This window comes from Brienomyrus brachyistius, chromosome 14 (assembly GCF_023856365.1).
Source record: "Brienomyrus brachyistius isolate T26 chromosome 14, BBRACH_0.4, whole genome shotgun sequence".
In the NCBI taxonomy this organism is placed as follows: Eukaryota; Metazoa; Chordata; class Actinopteri; order Osteoglossiformes; family Mormyridae; genus Brienomyrus; species Brienomyrus brachyistius.
In genome coordinates this window covers 6,114,816-6,128,005 of record NC_064546.1, presented here as the reverse complement: position 1 = coordinate 6,128,005, position 13,190 = coordinate 6,114,816, and the positions used below count along the sequence as shown (strand labels likewise).

Genomic DNA, 13,190 nt, shown 5'->3' with positions numbered 1-13,190 from the left:
ATCCAGAGTGAGCTGTACCCTGTGCTTCTCAGAATTGGCTTCAAAATCACTGTGACTGTGTATAGGATAACTGGTTATAGATGATTAATTGATAAATATATTCCATAATATTGCTATACTGATGAAAGTCTGAAATACAATTGTGATCAGTCAATTATAAATAAATTTATTTTTAATTTAATTTAATTTAATTATTTTAGCAATAAAACTGCCCACAAAAAACGTATCCTTTTTTCAAATAGATCATGTATATAGATACTTATACAATTTAAAAGAATTTAATTTCTGGAAGGCATTCCTCTCGCCCTTCCCTGACTGTAACCAGCCCCCGATGCTCTGCTTTCTATTGCCTAAGCCTGCTCAGTCCCTCCCAGCTGAGTCCAGGAAAGCCACCTTACCACACAGACCAATAGCAGGGCAGCATAGCCACTTCATCACGTCTTGGTTCCCATGGCAACACAGCTCTTCTCCATTAAGGCACTGCATCATCAACATCCATCCTCCGGACTGATGCAAGGAAGTAGAGCCTGCAGACGTGTAGAGATCTAACCAGAAAGGAAAATGGAGTAGAAGAGGGGACATGGTATGTAATTGGTTTTATTCTTCATTGTTTTTGGCTTTCTTATGGTTGTTGACCTTTGTCTAAAAAGCAGTGGAGTACTATAATCCTATAATTCACTCTGACAGTGTCTTTTCTGGGCTGCTTAGTGCAGGTGCCGCTTTGAATGCTAATACAGGCAGCAGAGATCCTCTGCTTTGTTAAAGGCGCCGGTAGCAGTGGAGACTGCCGCATACATAAATACGCTTTGTAGATTGGCCTGACAAAAGCTCTGAGATGCCGGGCTGGGATGGCAGAAGGCATTCACAGCCCCTGGTGACATAGCTTTTTTTGGTGTTGTTGTTATCGGGCAGTATGAGGGGCTGCCATCTTCCTCAATTGCAAGGGGCTGTGCTCTTCTCCCTCCTCACCAGCATGCTACTGCTTGTTACCCCTATGTAACAGAAGATTGCACATTTGTCTGTGTAGGAGAGCATATGTGTAGTGCAAGTTCTTCAGTTAAAGCTAAAAACTGTCAGAATCCTTTCCACACACTCCTATCCCACCCAGGGACCTGAGTGGCTGGGCAATGCACAGTCATGGTGAGATGGGAGGGGGCAAAATGCTACTAGAATGCTGTATTGGTTTCTTCCTTGACTTATTGTGGTGGATTATCTCATGCCATCAGCTAGAATTTAATTCTGCTAGAGAGGCTTTAATGTGTGTCTCGTGCTGTACAAATATTGAAACGTCTCTGATCTGTACTTAGATCAGTCAATGCTGTTGCCTTGTCCTTCGAAGCCAATTGAATCACACAACATCATTGCTCATGTTGTTAATAGAAAGCATTGTTTTGCCAGAAATGTTTTTGGGTGTAGTAGAATGTGGATATATTTTATTTATCATCTATGGCTACATGATTTATATATGAGCATTCCATGCCCTCAGTTGGAAAGAGAGCAATAACTGTGGGTGAATGTTGACACTGACTTGGTGTGCTGGTTAAATCTTAGCCATGTTTTTGTGTGTGCTGTATATCCCACATAGCTCAAGGTCGCCTTTTAAGGTGTCCTGATCTGACTCCCTGCTGCTGCGTTTATCCACCTACAGGTAAATATTTGGGTGCAGGGTGAGACCGATGAAGCAGCTGAAATTGGAGTAGGTGCGTCTCTGATATTATTCTCTCAGGGATGGCCTTCTGCTCCTGCCACACCCAGTAATATGTGTGTGTAGCTGTCCTCGTTCCATTTCCTGCTTCTAATCATTGAGACCGCTCACTCGGGCACAAAGAGGTGCCCTGGTGACCAAAGACCACCCAAATCACAATGCTCCAGGTGAAGGAGCTCGTTTGGTGAAAATAACCACCCTATTTGTTAAAATGAGTCGTAAAAGCAAAGCATAGAAAAACACTACATTTATGTGGTGCTTCATTATGTACTTAGCAGACACCTTACCTGTGACTTAGAGAATTAGTCAGTATGACTACGAGGCTGGAAGTTTTTGTACAAACAGTGTAGTCACTCTAGGTGTAATGCCAAATAGTTTTTTTAGGTCCTCCTACTGTTTATAAAGGCATTGAAGATTTTTCTGTTTATTTATTACAGTTAATAAAATAGTGATGAATGGACTGATTTGGTATCCATTTCTCACTTAGTAACTTAATCCAGAAAAAGTGGTAGACATATACCTATATAAAATGATGACTATACTCCTTGTATTTATTTTATTACAGGTCTGAAGAAGGAATCTATGTTCCTATTTGGGTTGGGTGTTTTCCGTACAAACGGCTTCACATAACACTCATAATTAACTAATCCAGTTAAAAGATCAAGAAATATTTTTTCTATTGTTGATAACATATAAAATATAAAAGTCACTGTAAAGTGTATTTGGCATCATAAATTACAGAGGATCCAGAACTCCAGATATAATAGTGACAGTTATCTTAATTTGGTAGATCGGTAGCCATTTTGAAAATTACATAATTGAAGACAATACTGCTTTTACTGTTCTTGTGGTCCTACAAGTCTTTCTATGAATCATCATAGAATAAATATGTTATTCAATAAACTTGCACTAAATCAGGGATTTGTTCTCCATAAATGAGAAAGTAGTACAGTTTCAAAATTAGCAATTTATAGCTAGCTAGCAATTTATAATAGATATCGATCCCCCTCAAATGCAAATTTTTAACAATCAGAGGACACCGGGATACCCAGAGAAACCTATGTGAACATGGAGAGAACAGGCAAACTCGAAGTGCCATAATGGGATTGAAACCCTTGTGCCACACCAAATGTGAACCATTCAATGCAATTACATTGAGTGATGGGACATACACTCACATGCCTGTAGATTTTCTGGGTACATTTTTTCAAAATAGCTGAACAATGGAAAAATGACTGAGTTGTCTTTATGTGCCATAGTTGTTTCACAAGATTTGTCGCAAGAAAGTACACAGTCTACCCAATGTGTTTGTCTGTATCTACAGTACACAACTTATGTTTTTTTCTCTGATCTGAGCTGTAAACAATGCTCATTGACAGGAATGTTACTGATGTCCCCACCAGCTCTGATTTTAGAGTAATAAAAAAAACACGTAATAAACATAATGCCTAACCCAGATGCCACCCTGTTTATCATGTACACTGTTCCATAAATTACGTTATATATTTAGTACTATACATTAGTGTTATTACATATTTGTGTTGAATCACTTAACCAATCGTAACTATTCATCTTTCACCTCAATACAGACAATATTGCTTTTTTTTTAACCACGTATCTTGCAATACCCAACAATAAAACCCAACTCATGATATATCAGTGATATGCGTAACATACGTAGGGCTGTTACTGAAGTACAGAGGGCCATTTACTTCTGATGCCTGACATATTGATTATTTCAAAGAGGGTACTGAGGATAGGCTTTCGGGCAGTTCAAAATGGCCTCTAGTTAGCTTGTCAGGACTCAGCCCTGCCCCATAAATAATTAAGCAGGTCTGTCTGCAGCTTAAAATAAAGCAAAGCAGTACTTAGAGACAAGCCCATGTTTACTGGACATCACTAAGGCTTATAAATATATATATTAGTGCATTAAGACAAAATATTGTGTCATTTGCTTACTAATAAAATCATTTGCAGATTTTTCAAAAAGGCATAACAGAATCCTGACTGCTATAGTAAATATGCAAGAAGTAGTACAGGTACTATATTGGAAATGCTACCTATTGTATAAAATGTAGTATTATAAAGAACAATCATGTTTTCAATCATGAAAAAAAGTTCATAGGACAAGCTGAGGAGAATAATGCAACAGTGCTGAAACTAGACTCTTAATCAAACCTGTCAACCAATGAGAATAGTGGCTTATTGGTTAATATTAGCCATTCACAGGTTCGCATCTTGCTGCACAGGTCTGAAACCTCACTCCAAATTGCCCATAGTATGTGAGAGCCCAGTGATGGGCTGGAATCCCACCCAGGGTGTCTCCTATATTGTGTCTTCTGGGATAAGGCTCACTCTGACCCGTTATTGGATACTAATAAGCAGTGCTTTAGAAGGCAGCATTATCTTTGTAGGTTAAACTGTATCATCATGTTTGCTTGGTTTTCCACTCAGGGTCATAGTTTACTCCGACAAAGACATGCTGGTAATGTCATACAGAAAACCTGATCAATGCCTTATACAGTTTTAAGACATGTATAAAATGTGTTCAATTAAAAAGAAAATAAACAATGAAATACATTGATCACCCACTGCTTTTTATTATATACGGATTGAAGTTTTGTAATGACCTTATTACAGAAACATTACAACCTTGACTTCAGTACTAGTGGGTGGGGGGTTTAACAGAGATGTGTGCCTTGGTCACAAACAATGAATTATTTACAGTGGCTAAGACAGGCCTTTCATGAGAATAATGCTTATATTGTTTTCTCCCAGAATCCTCATGGCTGATGATGTCATCCTCACATCATAGCCTTGGTTAAATAAGCATTGATTTTCTGCAGTCCCATGCTGATTACACCACACAGGAAGGCTAACATTTAACAGTAATACCACCAACACTGCATGAATCATGTTCAGGGAAATGTATGATGTCACTTCCTCGGCATATAACTGTAGCCATTATTGATCCTATGAAACTGGTTGTTGCATCTTTGTACTTATAAGGAAGCCTTCCTACAATCAGAGACAAAAATTAAAACTCAAACTCACATGCTAATTAATTTCCAAACATCAATTGTTCCCTTGTGTTTAAAGTTTCTTTTGGCTGCTCATGTCAATATGAATTATGTAAATTCTTAATACATCATCATCATCATTGTCATCGTCATCATCATCATCAATAACAATAACAACAACAACAATAATAACAATTATAATAATCCATCCATCCATCCATTTTCCAAACCGCTTATTCTACTGGGTTGCGGGGGGTCCAGAGCCTATCCCGGAAGCAATGGGCACGAGGCAGGGAACAACCCAGGATGGGGGGCCAGCCCATCGCAGGGCATACTCACACTATAATAATTCGATATATCTTATTTTGTAAACAAGTTATAACTTATGTTTCTTGGAAGTAGATCTACAGCTAAATGTGATTAAAATAGATCTATCTTAAAGTAATAGTAATAACTTAAATCACTGAATTCAAAGGGCTATAACATACACTACATGGAAACCAGTACTGTGGCCTCTTAATCATTTAATTCAGGTATTTTTATAAAAATTCCCATAAAAACATTCTAAAAACTTGGAAAGTCTTCCCAGAAGAGTAGTAGCTGTTATAGCTGCAAAGGTGAGACCAACTCCATATTGATGCATATGGATTTAGAATGGGGGGTGGTGCAGTGGTTAGCACTGTTGCCTCACACCTCTGGGACCCAGGTTCAAGTCTCTGCCTGGGTCACATGTGTGTGGAGTTTGCATGTTCTCCCCCTGTCGTTCCTCCGGGTACTCAGGTCCAAAAACATGCTGAGGCTAATTGGAGTTGCTAAATTGCCCATAGGTGTGCATGTGTGAGTGAATGGTGTGTGAGTGTGCCATGCAATGGGCTGGCCCCCCATCCTGGGTTGTTCCCTGCCTCGTGCCCATTGCTTCCGGGATAGGCTCCAGACCCCCCATGACTGAGTAGGATAAGCGGTTTGGGATTTTTTGGATGGATTTAGAATGGGATGGCCAAGTGTTCCAACACTTTTGTCCATATAGGCTAGTGTATATGGAAAACGCTGATGCATATCACAAAAGGTATTATTGTATGAACTGGAAAATATGTAAGCATGAGTAGTCCTAAGGTCATGCATAATAAATAATATATGAATAAATACCATGAAATGCAACTGCTAAACACAAAAAGAGTTATATACTCATTTGCAAATTTCCAGTAATATGTAGAAAAATTTCAGAGCATGTTTTAATAATACAGTAAAATCCAGTTATAACGGACTTCACGGGACAGTCCGTTATATCCAGAGTTGCTGTATGCCCAGAACACAACTACAAGACACCATGTACTCATGCCACACCCCAGCAGACACACTTGGGTATAGATTATTATATTGTACATGTAGTAATCCAACTTTACCTGACCAGATGCGTGACTATTAATAATCTGCACTGGATATCATCTGCGTGACTACCTATATGCACTTGATATCGCCGGCACGCCACGCGCCTTGTAGGCGGAGCCTGCATGTCTGTTATAGCCGAACAAAATTACACCTAAAAGTGGCCCTGGGGACCAATTCGCTGGTCCGTTATAAGCGAAATTCCATTATATGTGAGTACGTTATATCCGATGCTATTTCTGCATGTTCTTAAAGGTGCACGGCCGGGACCAGTGGACCTCGTACATTATAGATATTCTGTTATAAGCGAATCCACTATGACAGGATTTTACTGTATACAGAACTAAAACCTAAACCAGCTGAGTATGAAGTGGCTGGGATGAGACTCAGCACCTCCAAATCTGAGGTCATGGTTCTAAACCAGAAATGGATGGATTGAACTGGTTCAGGTTCAGGCAGAGTTGCTGCTTCAAGCGAAGGAGTTCAAGTATCTTAGGGTTCACGAGTGAGGTAAGAATGGAGCAGATCGACAGGTGGATCACTGCAGCATCAGCAGAAATGCAGAGGCTGTACCTTTCTGTCACGGTAAAGAGAGACAAAACTATCAATTTACAGGTCAATCTATTTTCCTCACCTTTGGTCACGAGCTTTGGGTAGTGACAGAAAGAAAGAGATCGCAGACACAACGGCAGAAATGACTGAATGGGCTCAGGTTTAGAGATAGGGTGAAGAGCTTAGACCTTCAGGAAGAGTTCAAAGTAGAGCCGCTTGTTATACAATAACCTGAATGTATGTCTCATGGAGAATAAGATGGGATATTCAAAAAGACCATTTGCTAAAGGGGATGAGCAGAATAGTATTCTATCTAGTATGTTGTGCTGGCTCAAGCTGTATAAACTACTAATATGGAAGCAGCAGCCTATCTGCATTTGCCCTAAAGAATTTCACACTTTGCATAAATTTAAAATGACCATAGTGCAGCGCTAGCGGGGGTTAGCATATCCCGGGATGCTCGTGGACAATTGTAAACAGCCCTTGTCAGTGCCTTGCAAGTAGTCCTTGTTATATTGTTGGTGTTTATGGTTGCATTTCCCCATTGTCAAGCGTGTTTGAAAATGTCTTGTGTGTTCCCTGTCCAATCTGCGTATGTTCTTAGTGGTCTGGAGCCCATCACAGAAGCTACAGTATGGGTGCAAGGCAAGGAAGAACCGAGCAATCACAGTTGTGCAGACCAATAGGGGTTTAAATAACAAACTACAAATACTCTCGCTGCTGTAATAGATTAGTTTTTTGACAGATTTTGCACCATATTAAATAAATTGGTATACATTAACCTGAGTACATATGCAGTATTTTAACATCTGTAAAATATCACTATTTATAATATTTCAATTTGTTTATTTTTATATTATGCTACATTACCCGTAGGAATGCGAGTGTGAGTGACTGGTGTGTGCCCTGCGATGGGCTGGCCCATCATCCTGGGTTGTTCCCTGCCTCGTGCCCATTGCTTCCGGGATAGGCTCCGCGACCCAGTAGGATAAGCGGTTTGGAAAATGGATGGATTTTTATATTATCTTCAGTTTTATTTGCAGCTCAGTTTAGTTTTTGTTATATTTAGTGTGGTTTTATTCATTTTTATTGATGTTTTTAGTTTTTATATACTTTTCAGTTTAGGTTTTAGTAATTTTACTTCTGGGTATTAAACAAAAGTTATACTGCTATTTTAAATATCTGATCTTTACAAAATCCAACATGAATACATAGTGCACATTACGTAGGCCTACTAATGTCCTCAACATAGGTAACACATTTTCCAGGGTGGGGGGGCTCCTACACAAGTCAATAATTTAAATGCAAAGGTCTATTTATGGGGGGTGATTACAGGGGTGTCCTCATGACACACACCTACAGTGTGCTGGTCACAAGGTTTGGCTGAAAACAACACAGACCTTACTCAGGAATAGAGACTCAACCATAATGCCGATTGCAGAGAAAACTATTCATGTTTGTGTTTGCTGCATCTAATAATGCTTAATATTTTTGACCCATACAGTAACGTTGCTGGATATTTTGTGTCTGAGAATCAGCTGTTTTCAGTATTTTTACATTTTATTCCATATTTCCTGTTGTTTTCGATATATACCTTAAAGGTTTGCATGTACCAGGGTTACCAACTTTGGTCAGCTGGCTGGTGTGGGATTTTCAATTCGAGAATCGTCTGCACACACTTGTATATTTATGGAAGAATATTTTTAGCTGGTAAATAGTTTTTAAGGTTAGCAAACTGCCCCAACACTTTTGATGCAGGTAATTTTAGATTTAAAATGGGATAATATAGATTTGCTTTAAGATTTCTTGCTTGAGCACGAGAGTCTGAAAGTATCAGATAAGTATCAGAAAGTATCACGAAGAGTGTCAGATGTGCCAGATGTGATATGTATTATAAGCTGAAGAAATACAATAAAAAATATTCATTACTCTGAGTACCTTTTAAACAAGTTACTCTGTTACTCTTGAGTAATTTCTGGAGAAATGCTTTTACTTTATGCAGTTCATGTATGGAAATATTCCTTCCACCCTTGCAGACCTGTACATAACCACGTCATGTTATGTACAAAATATCATTGTAGTGTAATGTGTAAAATGTCTTGTAAAATATATCATTATCAGGTATTTTGTGTCTAGTTTTCTGAATCTATGCCCCATTGTGGAAATCACACATGGACGCACATGATCTTGTATTAAAACATGTCATTGGGCGTGACCGTTATTTTACTGGCACACACAATGTTCTGCACTGAAAATCCCACCTAATTTTCCTGCTCAACACGAAGTGAAGCTTATTTGGAAATATACAGTAAATGCTACTGAGAATCACCAGAACTACCATGCCCTTTTTAACTGGGTTTAAATTAACACTTCATTGGGTTCATTCAGATCATCCCCTGTTATCACATCATAACTATTCTTTTGGGAATTGCAGAAGTCCTTTGAGTGTAGTTTTAAATACATGCCATATGTAGTTATTTTTGGTGGGTACATATAACAATACTCAAATCTGCACTATTGATAATATGAACTAGTGAAAGCAGCCCGTACACATATATAATATAAAATACAATATACTGTGCCTACTAGTCACATCAAAATGCAAACTTTGCAGTACTGTTGGAAAAGCTAGTTGTTTTCTCTGCCTGTGTAATTTTGTATCCTGTTTACTGATGTGCTGCCACATAGAATCTGAATGATTAGGCACATCCACAATTCATAAATCTATATGTAATTTATCTATATTCATATACACATTATATATTGTAATATACACATATTTTTAACCGAGAATTCGTTATTTTTTTTCTTAGAGCCACCGATATCTCTTAAGTGTTGCCTTTAAATACATTCAGAACATTTAAAAAGGTGAGATCATGAATGGACTGCAAGATGAAATCTTATTTGAATTAAGATTTCATACAAAAATAAACTATTGTGTATTGGATATTAAACTGCAAACTATCAACAGCAGCACTAGCGTCTTTCTACTTTGTTTACCCACAATATTTCCAAAATAAAAGCTGCTGAGCTGTTGCCTTGTTCACTGACAATTTAAGCATCCTATGAGGGAGTGCTTACGTTTTCCACGAAATCACAGAAACATTAGCATGTGCACTCTGCTGACTCAACCAACCTTGCTGTACCGAGGTTGACTGTTCTTAAAAGACTACTACATGATTGGTTGGAAATGCGTTGATTTCTGTGATGTGATAGGGTGATCTGTGCTATCAATCAAATCTCCTTATCGACAGTTTCTCATTTTCTTGTTCTTTAAATTTTATATGACAATAAGTCAATATGTAATTTATATCCGGCGAAACGTGTGTCTCACGGTCAATGCGTGATACGTGAAATCCCTGCCTACCGCATTCATCGGATCTTGCTAAGTTCCACCTTTTCTGCACTCCATCTGTGTGCGCATCCATGTAATAAAGTATTTAGAGCGAGATAACATGTAACTTATTTTGGAATTTACCCGGAAACAACAAATGCTATGTACTGATTGTCTGGTAGGTTGCTATTAATTTTATATCCCTCACCTTGTGGGCGTCATGCCCCCCACACACACATTTTATATATATGCGATGAAAGGTCGACTGTTTCCAAAAGAGGACGTGACAAAAATACTTTGAGAACCACTGCATTAATATATCTGTTCCAGTTCTTACTTTTATGTAAAAGTAAGTAAATGTAAAATATTACGCAATTGTTATATGAGTGGAATATGCAATAAATGAATAAGCATACTTTCAGAAATACACATCACAACAAGAACTCACAGCATTCAGGTAAAAACACTTTTGTTAGCTTTCACATTTGCAGGCGATCAACCATCAATTACTTCTAGAAAATATACAAGTTCGTGAGTGTGGGACGACTACACGTTAAATGGGAGGACCAAATGACAGGACTATCTGTGGAATACTATGCTGTCATTTACGACAGCACTTAAATCTAGTTCAATTTATCATTTCAGTTTATAGCCAAAGTAACCAATTTTTAAAAATACATTTTGGACCTCTGCTTGATTCATTACTGCAGCTAGTTATCCTGTAATATTCCCTTTGAAAAGTACCTTAGATTACTGAACAAAAATTAAAAAAAAATATATATAAATTTGATATTCTGTTTTTAAATACACATGTCCTGTACCTATAATATTATACTTTTCATTTATATTTGATATTGTAGCTATTAAAGCATATTTGAGGGTACTTTATGATAAATAATGGGGGCACAGATTGTGTACAGGATTTATATAATTATTTAAACATAGTATGAAGAAATGTATGACAAAATATTTCCCTGACCTTGTATTAGGCATGCAGCAATGAAAGATGTATGGATGAATGTTTCATAAAAAGTATAGCAGGGTGATGAGCACTGTGGCCACACCACCTGTCTTTGTGTGGCTTTCTTCCTGCAGCCCAAAAACCTTCAGCTTTTGAATTGGAAGCTGCCTTTTGGTTTAGGGTATCCTCTACCCTCTGCTCTGTGCTGCCTGGAATAGGCTTGTACATATTCCTTTACAATATTTGCAGTTATGATACATGGTTATTTTATATATTACATGCAGTCAATATGATTATGAGAGTAACATTTATCGGATATGTTTAACATGTATACAGCTACACTGAAGCGAACATGATATGATCTGCTGCTTATCCTGAACTGGTTTGCAGCAAAGCCACATCTATACCATGTAGTATAGGACATATGGCAGGGGAGTGCCCTGCACAGGATGCCTGTGCATTGTATGGTACATGACTACACACGCTGAGTCACACACTATGGGTAGTTCATTTAGATGCATATCTTTGGAGTATGAGGAAAAATGCATACAGTAAATAAAGACCAAATAATTTTATTATCCAGTTATACTATATTAAAATTACTGCAAATTTATCCCTACATCTAGGGATGTACAAGTTATTTTATTGTTATTTGTACAACTTGCAGTTTGTATTTCATGTTATTGTTTAGCATGCTAAATCTTCTGTTTAGGGTGTGAGAAAACATGGCCTGTTGGGTGTAAACATATCTCTCTCTACTGATATTTTGTTGTCGTCAAGCCTATATCTTTGAATTGATGTTATACTCTATCCTCCTTTGCTATTAATTTCCCAAAATGGTTGCATTCATGGCATAAAAAAACTATTAAAAACACATAATATGTAAATGATATATAAATAAATAAACCTTATTAAAACTGTTACATAAGATATCTGTCATGTATTATTTTGGTTTTGAACTAGATGGTGTATTCCATTACCCATAAACCTTTGGGTTGTGGTGGCTGTTTTGGTTCAGCGATTCATTTCAGTTCAGAAGAGGCTGGAGGTTGTCACTGGCATATTTGCTTCAGCAGTGAGCAAGCAGAGTGAGCCAGAGGGGGGGGAGGTTGGGGGAGGGGTGGACAGGGGTGGGGTCTGGCCTTGAAAAGCTCTCTCTTATGCACACACAGAGACAGTACTGAGCAATGTTACTGGCTCTGCCTGAGAGGAGACAGGTTTGTGAGCAGTAAGGCACAGGCCCTTGGCATCTTAGCCTTTTGGATTTGGACTTGATGCCATTTCATTCTCCCACCTCCACACTCCGGATATCTGGAGCATCGGTAGCGTTATCGCAACTTCTCGGATCTCTCTTTTTTATTATTGGAATAAAATCTCCTCCTAGGACGCCTCTGTCATCCTCGGAGCTTGACTGTGGTATGTGATTCTTCACTGTCAAGTGAGGTCTTATTCCTTGAATGAGTGAAAGCGTATCAGCAAAAAGGTATTTGGTTCATTTTTTTCATCTCATATGGCAATGTAGCACTTCTTTTGCCGGAACACATGGAGGGCAGGGCAGCATGCGTATCAAACGGGAGTGCAGTGAGGGCAGAGCAGTAGGGGAGATGCTACCACCCCAGAATAGCTGCACGATGGTGCTGTGCTCATTGTTTGTGACTGGTAAGAATGTGTGTGTGTGTGGTCATGTATATATTATATTGCAGGGATCAAATGTTCCCACAATGCGATAAAAATCTGTTATTTCAACATTGTGGGGACCATTTTTTCAGTTTCCATAAGGGCAAATTCAATTTTCTAAAAATCTGTGAATGCAATCAAAAAACTGAACATGCCAAAAGTCTTGTATTTTGTTTGGTTACACATTTTTAAGGTTAGGGCTTTGTAAGAGTTAAGGTTAAGGCTGAATAGGTGTTAATATGGTCATCTTGGGATTAGGATTTTTACCCATAGAAATGAATGGGGATTCCCCACCCTGATATGAATATAAATATGTGTGTGTGTGTGTGTGTGTGTTCTCTGCTGAGCAGTGGGGTCATCTGCTTTCTTAGCAGCAGCACCATTTCTGGTATGATCAGACTGAATTGTATTAATGAATGATATTAGTGTTATGTTCGGTGTTAATGACACAATAAGATTTGAATTAATTTATAATAACTGCACAGATTTTTCAAATGACGGAGTAGAAGAATCAAAGGTAATTAATTCAACTGCTTATTAAGGAACGGTAGAAAC

General features: G+C 38.2%; 1 protein-coding gene across 3 annotated transcripts in view; it reads left to right on the top strand.

The window, feature by feature from the left end:
* Nucleotides 1-454: 454 nt before the first annotated feature.
* Nucleotides 455-13,190, top strand: part of akap6 (A kinase (PRKA) anchor protein 6) — a 168,444-nt gene continuing 155,708 nt past the window's right edge. Inside the window, exon 1 of one of the 3 annotated variants that reach the window (XM_048974096.1) lies at nucleotides 455-583. Coding sequence is in view for 1 of the 3 variants with exons in the window: in XM_048974095.1 (XP_048830052.1) it covers nucleotides 12,233-12,374 (142 nt within the window). In the remaining 2 variants the exon portion in view is untranslated. Of the gene's footprint in view, nucleotides 584-12,140; nucleotides 12,442-13,190 lie in introns of those variants that run through there. The other 2 variants (XM_048974095.1, XM_048974098.1) reach the window with 2 other exon arrangements.